Below are 20,751 nucleotides of genomic sequence, written 5' to 3'. Positions count from 1 at the left end.
AATTTTTTATGTATTATTCTTTCTTTAACTTAAATTTTTTTTTTTTTAATTGGAAAGGCAGATTTACAGAGAGAAGGCGAGACAAAAAGAAAGATCTCCTGTTTGCTGATTCATTCCCAAGTAGACACAATGGCTGGAGCTGAGTTGATCTGAAGCCAGGAGCCAGGAGCCTCTTCCAGGACTCCCACATGGATGCAGGGTCCCTAGACTTTGGGCTATCCGCTACTGCTTTCCTGGGCCATAAGCAGGGAGTTAGATGGGAAGCAGAGCAGCTTAAATATGAACCAGTGCCCATATGGGATCCCTACATTTGCAGGTAGAACATTAGCCAGTTGAGACATTGCACTGGCTCCCAATTAGTGTTTTTTAACCATGTTGTACAGATTTCAGAGGAATTTTAATACAGTGAAAGCTATATATTTCCATAGAGTAAGGGGAAGTTAAGGGGCTGGCACGATGGCCCAATTGGCTAATCCTCTATCTTGTGGTGCCAGCATCCCTTGTGGGCACCAGTCTGAATCTGTGCATCCCATGTGGACACCAGTTTGAATCCCAGTTGCTCCATTTCCCATCCAGCTCCCTACTTGAGGCCTGGGAAAGCAGCGGAGGACGGCCCAAAGGCTTGGGACCCTGTACCCACATGGAGATCTGGAAGCAGCTCCTGGCTTCTCACTCCTGCCTGTGAGCTTGCTCAGCTCTAGCTGTTGCAGGCAATTGGGGAGTGAACCAGCAGACGCAGGTCTTTATCTGTGTTTCTCATTCTCTCTGTAAATCAGCCTTTCCAATAAAAATAAATCTTAAAAAATAAAAAACCTTAAAGGCTACAAAGAAGACAGCCTGCCTATATGCAAATTAGAAGGCTATAAAGATAACAGACCAGGAAAGTATAGTACAAAAAGAGAAAATTTCAACTTCACCAAGAACATACATACAAAAGTCTGAAAATATTAGAGGCTTGTACTGGGCCCAATTTTGGATTTTTCTCTAAATCCTGGATAACTGGGATAGTTACTAACTGAACATGGCTACAATTTATCAGATACTCTTAGAAAATAATCATATTAAGATTGTATCATTCTATTTTTGCTAGGCTGCAGATTTGGATGCTAGTCAAGGTTACTGGATATAATAGGCAGGATGGAGGACATAATAGAATTTAAGTTCTCTGTGATTGTTACATATTCTTAAAAAGAAATGTATTATTCAGTCCCTGAACAACAGTTGCTTGATATTGAAGACTGTGACCTCAATGTGGTGAGACTGTGCTTCCAAGTTTTCCTCCCTGATGAACATGGTAACTTGACAACTGCGCTTCCTCCTGTTGTGTCTAACCCAATTTATGATAACCGTAAGTGCTAAATAACCGTAAGTGCGTTATTTTCTTGCCTATATAGTGTTAGCTTATTTTTTTAAGCAGTTGAAGTTTTTAAAAGTATTTTGGTCATTTGAAAAAAAAATGCTTCTTGTGGTAAAAATCGGAATATTGCAAAAATATGTAACAGTAAATTTGCTGTAATCTGTTCTGCGAAGATAATCACTATCTTCAGGTGTGTACTTTGCCAGTTTGTATACAATGCATTAGCAGCAGCAGCAGCATCCATACAATTTGGCAAGTTTGAAAATCATCATTAATGTTTTTTAAAACTTGTCCCTCAGTAAGATCTTGAACCACTTTTTAGTCACCTTTGTATTTTTGCAACTGCATATTTCATTACGTAGGTATATCATAATTTTATTAAGTTGTTACCTTATTGCATATCTGTTTCCTTCTCAATTCTTTCCTTTTTGGCCTAAAAATTGTATTAATCAAGATGCTTGTTATGTGCTTATCTTATGGAAATCTTTTTCTAAAATATATTTCTAGAAGTAGAGATTTGGAAATGCCAAATTAAAAGATAGAAACATTTATTACTATATTAAAGATTATGACATTGCTGTACAAATATTTTGTGTACACAAAGCCATTATGTATGATTCATCAGTTTTGTGTGTAACAAAATAGTGGACATAGGACTATAAAGGCAGAAGAACATTGAATGCTAGGAAAATTATTATAATCATATTGACCAGGTAACAGAAAGTATGAAAATTGCATTGTGTTAAGGATATGGTCATGATTTAAGGGTAATCTGGTAACAGTGTGTAGGAGATAAGAGGAGTTAGAATTTAGCAGCAGGGGAATGCGTGTCTTTTCCTAGAAATCACATCACAAAGCTCTAAGCCATGTTAGTTAACACAGAAAAGAAAGGACTGATGTGGATGGTTAGTGTGTTCAGCATCTTTTATCTGTACACTAAAGCATTTATTCTGTAAATGGGTTTCTCAAATCCTCCCCTTCAAAAAGGAATATGTTACCAAGGTAGAAAACTCTATTTTTTCAAAAAATTCTTTACATGTAGGTGCTCCAAATACTGCAGAGTTAAGGATTTGTCGTGTAAACAAGAACTGTGGAAGTGTCAGAGGAGGAGATGAAATCTTTCTACTTTGTGACAAAGTTCAGAAAGGTATTTAATTTTTGTTTCATTGAATTCAGAAGGCTTTTAGATTAATAAGTGGATTTTACTTTATTTTCTCATTGTTGCTTTGGTTTCTTACTAGATGACATAGAAGTTCGGTTTGTGTTGAATGATTGGGAAGCAAAAGGCATCTTTTCACAAGCTGATGTGCACCGTCAGGTAGCCATTGTTTTCAAAACTCCACCGTATTGCAAAGCTATCACAGAACCAGTAACGGTAAAAATGCAGCTACGGAGACCCTCCGACCAGGAAGTGAGTGAATCTATGGATTTTAGATATCTACCAGATGAAAAAGGTATGACATTTTGGTAGTAATGATTGAAATGTTTCTTAAAGTTGGTACTGCTGAAAACACTTTCATATGCTTCAGTATTATATGTACAAGTGTATATCAAATGATTTGTGGAAAAATAGAATTCAAAGATGAATATTTTGATCTATACACAGTTTTTTCATAATATACATTTTTCTATGAGCTTTTTGAAAATTTCTTAAATATATGGGTTTCTTTTTTTTTATAAGTTTTAATTTTTACAATGATTACATGGTGGATCAGGGTGGGAATGATCAAGGTTTAGGGAAAAATGGGTGTACTCATTGCTTCCAAATTTGCTATTTCTACTTGTTGTTTCTGGGGGGAAGGGGAGAGACAAACGGGGAAACCACTCATAACTTTCCTCACGTCCAAGTACCCAGGGACGAGGAACTGCCTCCACAAAATACATGAGTTTCAAAGTGTTTTGTACTGAAATAGCTTTAGTTCTACTTTCCATGAACTTTGTTTTTAATTTAAAGATTTATTTACTTATTTGAAAGGAAGAATTTTATATATAGAAGGTGAGACAGAGAGGAAAGAGGTCTTTCATTCATTCCATCACTCCCCAATGGCTGCAAAAGCCAGAGCTGGGCCGGTCTGAAACAGAAGCCCGGAGATTCTTCTGGATCTCCCGCATGGCGTCAGGAACCCAAGTACTTTGGCCTCTTCTGCTACTTTCCCAGGTGCATCACAAGGGGCTGGATCAGAAGTTCCCATGTAGGGTGTAGCTTTTAAAAAAGTTAGTGAGAAAGCTCCCAACTGCTGGTTCACTCTTTAAATGCTCACAAAGGCTCCCACAGGACTGGGGCCTAAGCCAAACTAGGAACTTAATCTAGGTCTTCCACATGGGCAGGGACTCAATTATTTAAGCCACCACTGCCTGTGTCCCAGGATCTATATTAGGAAGTAGGATTCAGGAACTGGAGCCAGGGAACAAATTGAATTCAAGGTACTCTATATGGGATGCAAGCCTCTTAACTCTAAGGCTAAACCCCTGCCCCTTTGCACGAAGTATTTGAAATCCCTTCATATTCCTAATTCATGCTGCGTTTCCTGGAAGTTTTGTTTAAAAAAATATCCAATTAATTCAAAAGGCAGAAAGACAGATCTTGCATCTGCTGATTCACTTCTCAAATGTGACACCCAAGGCTGGGCTCGGTTGGTGGGAGGGCCTGGAACCTGTTGTCCCACATAAAGGGTGGGGACCCATCTACTTGAGTCTTTACTTGCTGCCTCCCTGGGTCTGTGTTTGCAGATGTTGGATTGGAGGTAGAGTAGCTAGAACTTGAACCAGGCATGCCCATAAAGGATGCACACATTCCAAGAGGCAACTTAAGGGTCATGCCAAACACCTGCTGGTTGTTTTTGTTTGTTTGTTTGTTTGTTTGTTTGTTTGTTTGTTTTGGCTCTGTGTTTCTTTCTTAGGAAAGAGTTTTGATTAATCTGGAATTATTTCAAAATATCTGAGTTGTTTAGCAGAATTTCCATTTTGCTCATGAGGCTCTGTTTTTATCTCTTGTTCATCTTTTTTATAGATGGGAAACTTGCCAGTCTGTCTAGTCTCTGATTTGGTTCTTATAAGAACTTACTATATTAGTTGACACTATTTACTTATAGGTGTTATAAGCAAACAAGATAAATATTTTAATCCATTTTTTATAAAGAAAAATATTTTTTCCTATTGATTTGTAACATTCATTTGGGACATTCTTTAGAATATTTTATTTGGAAAGCCCATATTATGTTCATTTATTTAAAACATTTAAATAAATCATTGCTTATTATTTAATGGAAAGGAAAAGTCATCGAATGGTGATTCACCTACTTTTTTGATTTCTTCTTTAATTAGATACTTATGGCAATAAGTCAAAGAAACAAAGAACAACTTTACTTTTCCAGAAACTGTGGCAGGATTGTGATAAGTATTGTGGTAAGAATATTTTGTGTTGATTCATGTTTACTATTCTTTTATTTCAAATTTTAAATTATTTATTTTTAAAATTATACTTAATAATGAGAAAACTTTATATTGACAGCTAATTTAAGTGAGAAATCAAGACCTGCAGAAGCAAGATTCATCAAAAAAGGTATTTTATCTTCTCTAGAGTCTTGCTTGTCATCAGAAAGACTATAATCATATAAAATGTTGGAATTCCATTTTTAGGAATGAATAGCTATTTCTTTGATATTCCCTCTCCTGTAAATTATTCTATATTTTTAGTATTGAATGAGTTAAACTCAGTATCCAAAAGTTGCTAGAGATTTTTTTGATGATTTACTGTCTGAGAAATTGTAGTGTGTTAATTACAGTATTTCATGGAAGAAAAGGGTTAGATATGGCTAGTAACCTGTGGTCATTTGATTATATATTGTCTCCAACTAGTCTTTTTTCCCCCCACTACAATAGCAGAGTTGTATGTATAGCCCACAGAGCTCAAAAATACTACCTAATTTCTTTATAGCAAAGGATTTACTAGCCTTTTGCATACAGAATATAACCAAGGGTCAACTGTTAGTCTTTCCCCCCATTATATTCCTTTTTAAAAATTACTTCATTGGGCCTGGTGCATGGCTCAATTGACTAATCCTCATCAAACACCAAGATCCCATGTGGGGGCCAGTTTATGTCCTGGCTGCTCTACTTCCCATCCAGCTCCACAACTCTGCTTGTGACCTGGGAAAGCAGTGGAAGATGGCCGAAAGGCTTGGGGCCCTGCACTCACTTGGGAGACCAGAAAGAAGCTACTGGTTTCTGTCTTTGGATCAGCCCAGCTCCTGCCATTGTGGCCACCTGGAGAGTAAACCAGTGGATGGAAGATCTTAGTCTCGGTCTTTCCTTTCTCTGTAAATCTGCCTTTCCAATAAAAATTAATTAAAATAAAAAAAAATAGTTCGCTTATTTAGTTTACTTAGAAGGGCAGATAGAGATCTCATATCCAGTTTTTTATTTCCCAAATGCCTACCATTGCTTTGGCTGGGCCAGACCAAAGTCAAGAGCTAAGCATTCAATCTGGGTCTTATCAGTGGCTGGTAAGGCCCCAGCCACTTGGGCCAGTACATGCTACTTCCCAGAGTGCACACCAGCAGAAGCAGAAACTGTGACTCAAACCCAAGCGCACTCAGGCTATCAGATGTGAACATCCTAAAAGAACCTGATGGGGGTTATTGTGGGTTGCTCTAACTAGGCTGCAGCTCCCACTGGTTTATGCGAGGGCCGAGTGTGTGCTGGGCAGAATCAGGCTGGACTGCAACACCCATTGGTTCCAGTCAAAGTCAGGGTTGAAAACAGAACCAACCCAGCAATGCAACAACCAGCTGATCAGGGCAATGGACTGTACTAGGCCCTGTACTTGCTAGTACATACAAGAATCTGGTCTGAGAACACCTCAGGTAAAGTTTCTTTGGAGATCTCCCCAATTGAAATGCTGGACTCAGAACCCTAACCAAGAAAAGAGAGAAGACAGAATAGGTCAGTCAACCATCTCAGCTAGATGTTCGCAGCGAAATAGGGGTCAAACACAGACTCTAAGATGGACTATGTCAATCAGTGGATTCTTCAATGACCTCATAGTGCTTGGAGTGGCAGGATTGGCAGTGATTCATAACTGCTGAACTATCAAAACCACTTGAGCAAGACCCTCGGAGCATACCCCACATCCGGGACCTGGGGAGGGTGGGAAATTGAGTGGGCCTTCTCCCTTACTATCCCCCCTTTTAAACATGAAAGAAACAATGTGGAAATAATAGTCTTACCCACTTTCCTGTAGCCCTTGAACCTTCTTACCCTAATTAACTATGTAACGATTGTGAAAAATATAATAAGAAAAAAACCCTAAAAAAAAAAAGATTTAAATGAATGAGAGAGGGAGAGACTTAGAGATCTACTTCCACTGGTTCACCCCCAAAATGGGCTGATTTGAAGCCAAGAGCCCCTTCTGGGTTTTTTAACCACTACACCAAATGTCTATACCTTCCATTACATTCTTTAGTTAGTTCCTTTTCCTGATTTAGTGTATGTTACATTTATATAATAAATACAGATTAGGAATTTTGTGATACCTCAAGGTCATATGTTGATAAAATTAGGTGTATTTTTTAGTCTTCCCTGGTGAATGTTTTCCCCATCCCATCAAATGCTGTTAAAAATGGATATCATGATATAATTTTGTTCATTTGAATTCCTTTTAATTGAAATTCTTCAGCATTTAACTTTAACTTTTTCAAAAATAAATCTGTAGAATCTAGGAAGCTAGATTTTCATATTTGACGGAAGTAAAATTATATTTGCCAAAATCATTTTTCATATAGTTGTAAAGTAGTACATATTATAGAATTGAATTTTGGACGTATATAAAAATTTTAATACTTTCTACAATTCCTATTTGAAATGTTCCATCAATTTCCTTTGAGTTTTTCCCTTTGTTGCCTAAAGTGTCTTTATTTTGCCTTCATTTTGGAAATATGTTTTCCCCCTGCAGATAATTCTATATTGACAGGATTTCTTTCCTTTGAACTGTTTAGAGACGTTCTGTAGTATTCTGACTCAACTTACTTTGTTTTGAAATTATATTTTTTAAAGACTTATGTATTATAAAAGTGGAGGACGAGTGAGAGATCTTCCATCTGCTAGATCACTGTCCAGATGGCCTCACAGTCAGTGCTGGTCCTGTCTAAAGCCAGGATCTTTATCCGGGGCTCCCAAGTGGGTATCAAACACTTGAGCCATCTTCCACTGCTTTTCCCAGACCATTAGAAGGAGCTGTATCAAAAGTGGGCAGCCAGGAAACAAGCCGTGCTCATATGGGAGGCTGGTAGTGTCATTGGCTGCAACCTTACTTGCTACATGATACCATTCCCTAAACTACTTTATTTTTTAAAACTTTTTTAATTAACATGGCAGTACTTACACATATGGGTGGGAAGTATAGTGCAATATTTCAATATGCATACGCAGGATATCAGTCAGGTAAGTCAGTAAGCCTTCTGTTCTATCCTTCGTTTGTGTTTGGGGTTTACCAGCTCCTCTCTTCCAGTTGTAATTTTTCTTCATTAATGTGTTTATGTGACTTTCATTTAGAAATTATGCTTTTTATAATATTACTAATTTTGTCAACTTTCTCTCCACAGAATCAAACTTGTTTCCTCATAGTACAGTTCGGACAGAAACGGGGGCTGCCAGTCAAGCAGAATCCTACTATTCCCCAACTGTGTCCATTTCAAGTGAATTTACAACCCATATTTCACCTATAACCTCAGTGGTACCTCCATCTTCTTCAAGCTGGTCCTCAATGATCTACTCCACCTCACGCTCAATCAATTCAAATCTACTGGGTAGTTTTCAAGCAGGTACACTTTCCTCTAATTCACAAGGTATCTCATCATTCCTGGATATCTCTGCTGGAAATGATTTAAACACTTCTGATGCTTGCATTTATAACAATACTGATGACCTAAACAGAATGGAAGCGTCACGCATGTCATCAGCTAACATGTATATTACGGATGCCAACATATTGCCTGACTGCTCTGTGAATATGATGACAACCAGCAATGACAGTATGAGGGAAGCTGATAACCCAAGACTCCTGAGCATGAGCCTGGAAAATACCTCGTGTAATTCCTTGTTAGACCCAAGAGACCTGAGAGAGCTCCATCAGATGTCTTCCTCCAGTATGTCAGCAGGAACCACGTCTAGTTCTTCTGTTTTTGTTTCACAGTCAGAGGCATTTGAGCGATCTGACTTCAATTGTACAGATAACAGCATGATAAACGAATCTGGACCATCCAACAGCACTAATCCAAACAATCACAGTTTTGTTCAGAGTAGTCAATATTCAGCTATTGGCACTATGCAAAATGAGCAGCAGCTGAATGACTCCTTTGCATATGGATTTTTTCAAGTGTAATTTGCAAAGTTGAAATGTTTGCAATTATTTTGATGTTACCTATATAGAAACAACATTTTTTGTCTAGCCAAGAATACAATACAAAACCAATTTTTGCTTATTAATAATCCAGGAACTTGTTTTACAGGGAGTAAAACAATTCACTATAATTTTGGTTACATAGAGCATAAAACAGTGTTAAAACAGTGCAAGCATTGATTACATAGAACAGAAAGCTCAGGAAGCAGAACGTAAAGGCCTTTATTGCTCCTTGTATTTAATGATATGGCCTGATATGTATGGTGTGATTCTTGTCCTTTGTTTTGCCATATTTCTCTAGTACAGACTTATGAGAATGTTAAAACAATATTCCTGTGTGCTTTTTATACTTCTTTTATAATGTATTAATGTATCTGTAGTTAAATGAACTAACTGATAATTTGCTGTCAAGCAAATTTAAGGTAAAACCTGTAATGGCTATGTCATTGGAAAAATTAATTCCTTATTGTTTTTGAGGCCCTTGGGCCAAGGTGACCCCTAAGGGGTTTTCTGTGGCTTCTTGGAGTTTCTTAGATTTATATGTCAAAACTTCTGTAAAATGTTAAGTTGGGCAGAAGGCAGTAAAAGTGAGCTTTCGAGGTATGGGAGGTTTTCTACATTTTATACTGTTAAATCCATACCTTTACAGTGCCTCATAATTTTGGATTTATATCCATAACTTTAAGGGAAGAAGTTTCTTTGAACTTTTTTTTTATGTGTCCTCTCCCTGTGTTCTCAAAACTGCCTATTTAACATTTCCATCTAGAAATCTAATTAAAGATCAAAACTCCATATATGCAACCTAAGTTTTTGAACTTCCCTCCCAAACTTGCTTTGCCTTCAGTATTCCCCAACTCAGTAAATGGCAATGCCATGCCTCTAAATACTCAGGCTGAACACTTGGAATCATCCTCGATTCTTCTTTCTTTTTCTCTCCCAAATCTTTCAGAAAATCCAGTAGCTCCTACCTTCAAGATATATGCAAAAACAGACCATTCTTTGGAGTTCTGCTACTAACACCCTAATTATAAACCACCATCATCTCTGGCCTGTATTGAAATTATAGCTTCCAAAACCCCTCTTCACTTCTTTGTGCCCCAACAGTCTGTTCACCAAGTAGTAAACAGTATGATTTTTGTTTGTTTGTTTCTAATGCCATTTAGATGACCTAAGCAGAATGGACGCGTCACACATGTCATCAGCTGACATGTGGGTTGGACTCATGAGCTACCAACCCACCTTCCCAACCACCATGCAGCTATAGGCACTCCGCCCTCATTGTTCCTCCCCAAAAATACGAAATACATGCCCACCCCAGAATCTTTATAGTTGGTATTTCCTCCACCTGGGATGCTTTTCTCCCAGATGAAAATATAACTCACCCGATCTATTCTTCAGGTCTCTCCGTTCCTCTATCTGGTCAGGGTCTCTGCATTTCCCACCTCTCCCCCTGCCCTTACATAAGTCCATGTTATTTACCGTGATCTGACTTTAGTAATCATTTATTTTTACTGTTTGTTTTCCTCTACTGGAATATAATACATTCCCCAAGGGTACAATTTTTAAATTTTTGAATTGTTGAACCTCTAGTTTATAGAACACTGTCTGCCTCAATATAGAACATATTTCTAGTTTTTTAAGGAACAATTAATAGTTTTAACTGTTAGATGTTTATGGTTTTTGTACATTGTGCCTATTGTAATGTTGAGTTCATGTTAGAATGATGTATGTATTCAAGTCTAAGATTGATAATGGTAGTCCATTATTGTCAAAAGGCAAAATAATCACAGTGGTTAAATGATGGTAGAATTTGGGCACTCATTGTGATGAATTATCCTGATGTTTGGCAACTAACTTACAAAATGCTTGGTTAGTATTTCTCCAGTTATGATTTTTAAAGTAGCTGTTTTATTATATACATTCTAAAAATCATAAGTAGCATTTTTAATAGAGCTTACTAGGAAAAAGAAAACCTTGAAGGAACCATTTTTTTTCTGTTAAAATTTTGAACTTAAGAGTTCTGCAGATGATGGTAAGTTTTTTGAAAATACAGAATTTTATAATTCTGTATTAATTGGCAGTTATCAGTTTAAAGCCACACTGTTACACTAGGTAAATAAATTTTTTAAAAATACATAAGCATTGACTTCTTTTGTAGCTTTTTCATTTGTATTGTAAGTACTGTTATACCCATGTTTAGAGGGTTTTCAAGGAAGTTTTCATTTTTAGGTGCTATTTACTGGTTACAGAACTTACTTTGTAATTTAAAGCAAATTAGGCTACATGTTTCTACTCTGTTAAATGTGTGTGTGTGTGTTTTACTTTCACCTGTTCTTTTAACATTGCACTTTCGTTTTGCGAAAAAGGTCCGTTCTTCCTAAACTCTACTTGTGCCCTTAATTCTTCTTTCATTCTTTCCCATCCTGTTTCTCATGCCCTCACATCACCAGTGTTCTTTTTTTTAATGGCACAATAAATGTCTTCTGTAATCCGAAAAGATTAAAAGCCAATTTTCCTGCCACCCTTCTGCTCTTTCTCTTTACATCCTGACTTTGCAGCCTGCATCTCCACTTTCCATTCATTCCATAGCCTGTTGCTAACTTTAGCTTTTACTGTTTTCTCAGAATATTCTGGAAAGTGGCCAGAGACTATCCCCCTTGTCAAGTCAGGTATCTGTCAATCTTCATTCACCCTGCTTGACTTACCCCATAACCATTCAATTCCTTTGACTACTTCCTCTTTGGACAGTCCTCTCAAAGAATCTGTTTTGTTTTTCCCTGGGGTCTCAACCCAGATCCTTAGTTGGCAGTCAGTTTGCCCTGTGTGATCTCAGCAGGGCTCAGCGCTGCAGCTTCTCTCATGATACCAAGAGGCCCTTTTAAACTGACTTTTAATCACTTATTCTCTGCTCTCCTTAAGCATTACCATTTACCCTGCCGTTTAAGACATTTGCTGGTAAGCTCAAAATCATGTTTTTAATTTACCCTTTCATACTCCTACTTCATCATCAAATCTTTCTGAGTCTACTTCCTAAAAATTCATTGTTCAGTCCCTTCTTAATTTCTGCCACTTAGCTAATAAAGGCCCTCATTCTTTTTACCAAACAAGAATCTGTTTGTTTCAAATAACCCATTTTACAGCTTGTTATGTGGTTAGCATTCTTTGGAAAAAAAAAAAATCTGGGCTTGATGTTGTGGCATACTGGGTTACGTCAGCATGCCAGCATCGCATGTCGGCACCAGTTCATGTCCCAGCTCCTTCCATTCTAGTTCCCTAATGCACCAGAGAAAGTACTGGAAAATATGTGAAGAATTTGGGCCCATATCACTCATGTGGGAGACTCAGAAGATGTTTCTGATTTCAAAACTGGCTCTGGCTATTGCTGCCATTTAGGGAGTGAAGCTTCATTCATTCATTCATATTGTCTCTCCTCCCTTTATCCTCTTCCCCTCCACCCTCCCTTCCTCTTGATAAATATACTCTACCTTTCAAATAAAATATTTTTTTTTTAAGTTAAAAAGAAAAAAAGATTTTTTTTTCCTGTCAGGCCTTCATACCTTTAAATGTTACCCACACTGCTCTTCTACACCTTGAACACTCATCCTTTAAGATGGCGCTTCTCCTCTATAAAGGCTGGTACTGCCTTCAGGGCAAGATGTAGCTTTGTACATGCCCATGTCATAGAATTCATGTTGAATTACCCTCATTTCAGTGTTGGTCTCATTCATCTCTGGGACTCCAGCACGTAGCACAGTCCCTCTTGTCACAGTTGGTGCTGAATAAATGGTGGCTATTATTAGAGAAGGAAGGGTGAAGTTGACGTAAGAGTGACTTGAAATATGAGCAAGGATACAGTATTTAAACAGAAAGATACTTAATGAGACAAGAAAAGCAGTGATGCCAATGACAGTTAAGTCCTAGAAAATTTGTTACTTGACCTGTTTGCCTCCCTTTTGAAAACTCTTCTGTAGCCCTTGGGGATTAAAAAGTTAAGTTGTCTCATATCTAACTGGCTATTTTGTCCTCTCTCTAACCTCAGTTCTCCCCCGTGCACTTGGCACTTGGTATAGCCACTCTAATGTTCATGCATCAACCCCATCAGATTTTTGTTAATGTCTAAAGTATAAAGTACCGTGTGAGGTGCCAAAAATGATACAGAGGTGAATGTGACAAAACTTGTGCTTCCAAATATGTCAGTCTTTTTAAGGGTTATATAAAATAAATTGCATAGAGAGGATTAGTTTGTAGTGTATAGCTAGGTGAGTTTTTATTTATGTAGTAAACACCATGGAACTACAATGCTTAGGACATTTCCAGAACCCTGGGAATTTCCTTTATATCCCTCTCAGCCTGTACGGACTAGACTCTAAACCAGTATCTTGATTTTTATCATCAGACCTCATTATCTCTCTTCCCCTCCCCCCCCAACCTGTTATCTTAATTGCCTTTGAAATTGTTAACCTTGAAACTCTGTACTCAAAATATCACCCAGAAATAGGACCTGGAAAGGTAGCCTAATGCCTAAAGTCCTTACCCTCCATGTGCTGGGATCCCATGTGGGCACCAGTTCATATCCCAGCTGTTCCAGTTCCCTGCTTGTAGCTTGGGAGAGCAGTCGAGGACAGCCCACGTTTGTGACCTTGCAAGTTGGTGGGAGACCCAGAAGAGGCTCCTGGCTCCTGGCTTTGGATCAGCTAAGCTCAAGTCATTGTAACCACTTAGGGAGTAAAGCAGCAGATGGAAGATCTTTCTCTCTGTCTCTCCTTCTCTCTGAAAATCTGGCTTTTCAATGAAAAATATCATATATATATATACACATATATATATAAAATACAGAAATAGCTGGTTATCAATTTGTAACCATGCTTCAGAAAAATGAATTTTCCATGTTGAAAGAGACTGGGAATTAGTTAATTAGGCTGTATAGTAGTACCAAATTTATCATAAATTGATTTCTTGGAAAATTATTTTGTAAGTAGAACAGAGACCTTTCAGTCAGAAAATACAAGCCTACCTCATAGGATGTGTTATGCTAAATAAAACAATGTATGAGCAAAAACACTGTATAGTGCTAATGAGGTATTAATAAACCAATGTGTATATATCCTTTGGCCCTGATTAATCTCTGTACACTCCTTGTAGTTCTACACAACAGAGTGAGAAAAATCGTTATGGAGTCTGTGCGTAACCAAGAACCTTGAGGTGGATTTCTTTCTAGAATGCCTAGCTGTTGCCTAGACCTGGGGAACCTTCTTTCAGACTTATTCTTCCTAGAACCACTTCCTATGGAATACTAAGGATAAGGTCAGTTAATAAGTTTAGTTCTAAAATTCTGATTGTTAATTTGACAAGGTTGATCAAGAATTAGAAGTATTTTGATTTTATTAAAGCAAGTCTCATCATAATTAACCAAGTTGCCACTGAAACTTCTGATCTTTTGTTTTCAAAGACTGAATATGAAAGAGGGAAAACAAATGCTTTTATATTGCATGTAGTAGAAATTTCATGCATATTTATCATAATAAGCCCAGGAGTAGCTTCTTACCAAAAAATACATGGATTCTCTGTCTAATTTTATGCCTGTTTGTCTAAGACTTCACAAAGTTAACAATTGATAAGGTTAAATATCAGAATTAATGTCTGGAATTTATTTCATAAATATGATAGCATAGATCAAAGTTGTCTTAGGAATAAACAAGAAAGACAATTTTTGAAAAGCAGTCCCTTTATTTTCTGAAGGTCTGTGGTGTTAGGATATGTATCACTTGCTAGTAACTCTCTGTTTAAAGGGGTAATTTATCAAATTATATTCTTAACACTTGTTTCCACAACTTCAGTTTACTACTGCATTTTTTAATGTAAGGAGTTACAGATGATATTCATTAGACAATGTGTGAATGATAATACATAATCATTGCTTTGAAATGTTGGTTCAACAAATTGAACTTTGTAAAAGTATCAGTGGATAAATCACTTTTTGCTAAAAGTTTCAAATATCTACCTTTCATATTTTTGTTAAATTTTCTTGTCTGATCAAAACATTACAGCTTTCCATAAGATGTAGTAAGATATAGATAAGTTTTAAGTATTTGGGGATCCATTTGATGAGCTGGCTTCAGATTTCTCTGGTGACACACTGGGTTGTTGTTGTTTAGTTTGCTGATCCTGTTGGCCACTGTAGCACAGTTTAGGTGGCTTTGAGGTGCAAAGGAAAATACAAAACTTCTGGAAAAGAGGCAGTTCTTAAATGTAGGGGCCAGGACAGGTGAACCTTAGAGATGAATCTTCTTCTAAAAAGTAAAACCCTAAAAACACTCTTGGCTATGATCCCAAAAAATGGCAAGATCCTATTTTCTGGAACTGTTCTAAGTATTATTATATGCTTCATGACTGGAAAGAATTTGGAGGCACTGATACAAATGATTTTTAAAAGTTCTCAGGTACCGTTCAGTTATTTAATGTTTGGTGTTAAGATGTAATACTTTTTAAAATGTCAAAAATGTTTCTTTGTATAAAATTTTGTTACCTGTGTAATATCTTTGTGTATACTGATTTCTTTTTCTTGATAATAAATTGAAAAATTCTAAAATCCTTGACAAAATGTTACTGTTCAACTTTTAAGATACCAGATTTTGTTTTTATATTAAATTATCTTCTGCCTGGAATAGGTAATTTTGGTTGCTTAAAAATAGGCATTTGATGGGCAGTAGTTCTGGTCCTGTGTTGTAATGCTGCTTGGGCTGCCTGCGTCCCATGTTAAAGTGCCTGGGATTGACTCTGGCCTTTAAAAAAAAATCAGTTGGTGCAAGTGCTGGATTTATTTCTGAAATATTTGATCTGTTGGTTTATATAGCTGTTTTTATGCCAGCAACTTCCTGTTTTGCTTACACGGATTTTGGCTTTTTTTGTTTGTTTTTAAATATTTTGTTTTTTATTGGAAGGGCAGATACACAGAAGGTGAGTCAGAGAGAAAGATTTTCCATCTGCTGGTTCCCTCCCCAAGTGGCTACAACTGCCAGAGTTGAGCTGATTCCCAAGCCAGGAGCCTCTTCCAGTCTCCCTTGCAGGTGCAGAGTCCCAAGTTTTGGGGCATTTCCTACTGCTTTCCCAGGCCACAAAGCAGTGAAAAGGATGGGAAGTAGAGCAGCTAGGACATGAACTGGCAGCAACATGGAATCCCAGTATATGCAAGGTGAGGATTCAGCCACTAGGCTATTGCACCCGGCCCACTTACAGTAGCTTTGTAATATATTTTGAAATCGGATAACATAATTTCCCCAGCTTTGTTCATTTTGCTCAAGGTAACTTTGGCTATTCAGGAACTTTTGTGGTTCCATATAAATGTTAGGATTTTTTTCCTTTTGCTGTGAAAATATCACTGCAATTTTTTCATATGGGTTCCATTTAATTTCTACATCACTTTGAGTAATAGTGGATATTTTTAACAACATTGTTCCTCTCAACCTATGAACATGGGATATGTTTTCATTGTAAGATGTATCTTTATGTAAAAGGCAGAGTTAGAGCTTCACAGCAGACAGGAACTTCATGCAGGTCTCTAACATGAGTGCCCTAGGCCAAGTCCCAGGCACATTAATGGGAAGCTGGATAGGAAATGGTGCAGCAGAACTGGAATGCTGACATTGCAGATGGTAATTAACCCACTACACCATGTCAGCCCCTGTCCAGTCTTCCACCACTAGTTCTGGTGTAGATATTTATCACCGTGGTAAAATTTATTCCTAAGCATCTCTTTCTGTAGGTATTGTAAATGAGATTTTATTCCTGGTTTTTCAGGTAGCTTTTTGTAGTTTATGGTTTCATATACAACTGCAACTAATTGTTTTGTGTAGATTTTGTATGCTGCAAATTTACCAACTTTGCGTATTACAGTTGCTTCTGTAGGTTCTTCATGATTTCCTCATATGAGATCATGTCCTCTGAAAAAGATGATCTGACTTCTCCAATTTGTATGTCGTTTCTTTTTAATTGTTCTTGTAAGGAATTCCAGAGCTGTGTTGAATAGAAGTAATGAGACACCACATCTCTGCCTTGTTTGCAATTTCAAACAATATTTTTTCACTTTCATGTTTTTGCTTGTGGAATTGTCATATTTAGTCCTTATTGTATTGTGGTCTACTCCTTCTTTACCTAATCATTTGGCAGTTTTTATAAAAGGATGATAACTTTGTCAAATGCTTTTTCTGCACCTATTGATCATATTTTTGTCCTTTAATCTGCTAATATGCTTCATATTTATAGATTTACAGGTTGAATCATTGTATCCTGGAACTAAATCCTACTTTAACATGGTAAGTACTTTTTTCAAGTGGACTATTAAATGTTTGTGCTTTGTTGAGAAGTTTTGCATCTATGTGGTGCTGGCTCATGCAGGCCTGAGGATGTGGGCTTGTGGGGGGTGCTAGGGGCATAGAACCAGCAAGGTATGTGGGAGCCTGGGACCTCATGTCTAGACAAGTGGAGCAAACTTGGGGATTTCCCCATGTGCTTGGTCCTGGGTGAGGAGAGGGGAGTGGAGAGCCTCAGGTTAGCATGCTGCCCTGGTGTGCTGGTGGACCAGGCATGGAGAACATCAATAGGCCTGGATCTTGGGTGTGTGGAGGAATAAGGCTTCAGGCTGGCACATGTGCCAGGAGCTTGGGACTCTGGTGGGTGGGAGAGCTCTGGATCAGCACATCAACCACTGGGCTTCCAAAGGCTGGGCTGGAGAACCCATGTGCTCCTGGGCACAAGGATTGTGGGATTGATTAGGGAAAGGGGGAAGAGGATATAGGGGAGGGAGGACCACTGTGGGAGTGTGTTGCAGGTGAGGAATGACTCGTAAGGGACTCCCAACGACAAGGCCACTGTACTTGTAGGTAAGCAAGGGGACTGGGACTTGGCAGTTTGGAGGGGAGAGGCCAGAGGACCTTTATGGGTCAGACAGATGCACCAGATCATATGGGACACCTGAGCTGGGCTAGTAAGCATGGAATACTGCTGATCACCACGCACCATCCCACAGAGAAGCTAGGGCTTGGGGCCTGTTTGGCAGGGCTGGATCATAGTACCTGCCAGTGAGAGTTGGAACAGGGGATGGGTACTGTTAGGCTGGGCCATGACACTAACCAGCATGCAAGAGAACAAGGTCTGGGGATGGATTCTGTGAGGGATAGGTGGACCTAACCCTGTGGAACTGCAAGTCCCGCTGGTCAGCTTAAGAGTTGGGGGTAGTGGTGGGCTGAGCTAGACGCAACCATGGAACCCGCTGTCACTCATTGCTACCAGGGCTGGGAACAGGTTGGGCAGGTCCAGGCTGCAGCACCCGCAGGCACACCCTGAAGCAGGGTATGGGTCGCCCAGGCTGCAACATCCACTAGCTCATACAAAGGCCAGGACAGAGGGGGCAGGGTATGCCAGGTAAGAGCCTAGAACCCACTCGCATATGTGAGATTTGGGTCTTGGAGTAGGCTTGGTGGGGAAAATTGGGAAATTCCCTTGGTGGGACATAGCTCCCACTGGTGAACATGGGGTTCAGGCCTGGGTGTTGGGCACGCTGTACAAGGTAGCTCCACCCATCGGCAAGTATGTGGGTTGATTTTGGAAGGAGGTGAGCCACGCAGGGCCAGGCCAACCTTACTCCACTGGCATGTGTAGGAGCCAAGCTGGAATGTAGGTCACACCGGGCTAAGCTATCACAGCTACCAGGTTGCATGAGAGAGGGATGGGAACAGACTGAGCAGGGCTGGGTTCCAGCATCCGCCAGATGGGATTAGGGGCTGGCTGAGTCAGGCCAGGCTGCAGCATCCAAAGGCAAAGGCCAAGACAGGTGAGGGGCTATTCTGAACTGGGTTGGAGCAACCACTGGCACGTGCAAGATCTGTGGCTGGGATCAGGCCTGTTTGGGGAGCTAAGGAGATGCTTTGGCTGGGTAGTTCCCACTGGTAAGCACAAGGGCTGGAATGAGAGGCTACGATCTGGTCTGGAATGACTGCAGTGTCCCTTGGCACAAGTGTGGACTGGGTCAGAGATTTGCCAGATTGGGCTAGACTCCAGCACCCACTGGTGCTCATGAGAGCCAGGGTAGGTGTAGGATGGGTTGGGCTAGGTTTCTGCCACTCCTGAGCCACATGTGAGCTGTGTCTGGTCATAGACCAGGTTTGGCTGGGCTTGTAGCACTTAACATTAAGAACCAGCATGGGTGAGGGCCAGTCAGGAAAGGCCACAGGAGGTGGACTAAGTTGAGCTGGCCCATGAACCCACCGGTGTGTGAGATCTGGCATTGTGAGAGGTTCTCATGGAGAAGCTTGGGGAACTCCTCTTTCAGGACACAGTCACAGTAGGTGAGGACAAAAGCCAAGGCAATCTGCAGCTTGGTCTTGAGCAGCTCAGATTAGGCCAGGTTACAGTACCTGCCACTATTGGTGTGTTTCAGGTCTGGGAGCGAGCCAGGTTGGGCCAGTTCATATCACCTGCTGGCAGATCTTGGAACCAGAATGGGGTGCAGGACAAGATGGGTCATGCTGCAACACCAGCCATTTCACATTAGGGCCAGTACTAGGGGCTGGCTGGACTGGGCTAGGCTGTAGCCCCCACCAGCATGAGCTGGAACATGGGGTAGGCTGGGCCATGCCAGGCTACAGCACCCACGGCAAAATGTTGAGGTGAAGCAGGCTATGCCAGATTGGGCCGCAGCACCCACCAGTACATGTGAGATCCCAGGGTGGGGTCCTGTGAGCCCAGTAGCGGGACTGTGGGGTCCTCCCTCCTGGGTCACTACTCTCACTGGTAAGTGTGAGAGCTGGGACTGAGGGCAAACCAGGCCAGGCAGGGCTATAACATCTGTTGGCTTGCATGTAAGCTGGGTCAAGGAGAAGGCCAGGCTAGGCTGACTGTACCCATTGGTGCATGCATGAGCCAAAGAATGGGTGTGGGTTGGTTGGGCTTTGCCACAGCATTAGCTGGCACATGCTGGCACTGGAAGCAAATCCTGTCAAGCTAAACTGCAGAATCACCTGGGAAGTGCAAGATCCGAGAGTGGGAATGAACCCAGGAGGGAAACTGGGTACCTCTCTCTTGGGTTGCCACTCCCACTTGTGAGCATGAGAACCAGGACTGGGGGGTGGTTATGGCTAGACAGAGTAGCACCCACCAGTATGAGTGTGGGCTGGATAATGGGGCTGGTTAGGTTGAGCTAGGCTTCAACACCCATTGACATGTACAAGAGCTGAATAAGATGTGGGACAGACTGTACCTGTTTGTTGCACATATTGGCAAGCACGGGAACCAGGGCAGGGCATGGGCCTGGTGGGAATTATAGGAGGTCAGTCTGACTAGGCCACAACTCCCTCTGGTGTATGTGAAAACTGAGTGTGTGGTGGGCTGGGCTGGGCCACGCCACGGCATCCACTGGTTTGTATAGGAGATGGAACTGACCCAGGAACTGCAACTATCGGTGTGTGAGCAGGATGACATGGGTGACCCGGTATTGGCAAGCACACACAAGAATCAGGTTTGGGATCTCCTCAGATGAGGTTTCTTTGGGGAATCCCCTCAACTGAACTGATGGATTCAGAACTCCAACCAGGGGGGAAGAATTGCAGGATCTGTGGTCTGACCGTGGAGTACATGTGTCAAAGCTGGGCCTCCTCAGTGACTTAGACTGAGCAGTGGACAGCATATCCAAATGCCCATGGGGGATATGGTAGTCTGTTGGAGTCTGCAGAGGAAGTAGGGCAGAACAAATTTAACATCTACCCCAGCTAATCATTGGCAGTGACTATCGGGGCAAATGGAGACTCTATGGACTATGTCAGCCACTGGATCCTGGAGAGATCTCATGCTTGGAGCAGCGTGATTGACAGCAAATCAGAACTAATGAACTATCAAAACCACTTGAGCAGGATGCTCCCTAGGAGCATCAGGGACCCTGGGATGGCAGCGGGTAGCCTTCCTGATCCCAGGGTACAGTCAGTTGGGAGACTGGGTGTGGCTT

At 40.3% G+C, this 20,751-nt stretch overlaps 1 protein-coding gene across 2 annotated transcripts in view; it reads left to right on the top strand.

The window, feature by feature from the left end:
- Nucleotides 1-11,704, top strand: part of REL (REL proto-oncogene, NF-kB subunit) — a 33,149-nt gene extending 21,445 nt beyond the window's left edge. For both annotated transcript variants that reach the window (XM_040993399.1, XM_040993400.1), the window contains 6 exons: nt 1,208-1,348; nt 2,400-2,504; nt 2,599-2,811; nt 4,682-4,762; nt 4,869-4,919; nt 7,960-11,704. In XM_040993399.1, coding sequence (XP_040849333.1) covers nt 1,208-1,348; nt 2,400-2,504; nt 2,599-2,811; nt 4,682-4,762; nt 4,869-4,919; nt 7,960-8,738 — 1,370 coding nt within the window. In that variant the 3' untranslated portion in view covers nt 8,739-11,704. The remainder of the gene's footprint in view (nt 1-1,207; nt 1,349-2,399; nt 2,505-2,598; nt 2,812-4,681; nt 4,763-4,868; nt 4,920-7,959) is intronic.
- Nucleotides 11,705-20,751: the final 9,047 nt, after the last annotated feature.

This window comes from Ochotona curzoniae, unplaced genomic scaffold (genome assembly GCF_017591425.1).
Source record: "Ochotona curzoniae isolate NIBS_2020 unplaced genomic scaffold, NIBS_Ocur_1.0 contig_883, whole genome shotgun sequence".
Taxonomy (NCBI): Eukaryota; Metazoa; Chordata; class Mammalia; order Lagomorpha; family Ochotonidae; genus Ochotona; species Ochotona curzoniae.
Note: the sequence above shows the minus strand (reverse complement) of the source record. Positions and strands in the feature narration are given on the sequence as shown.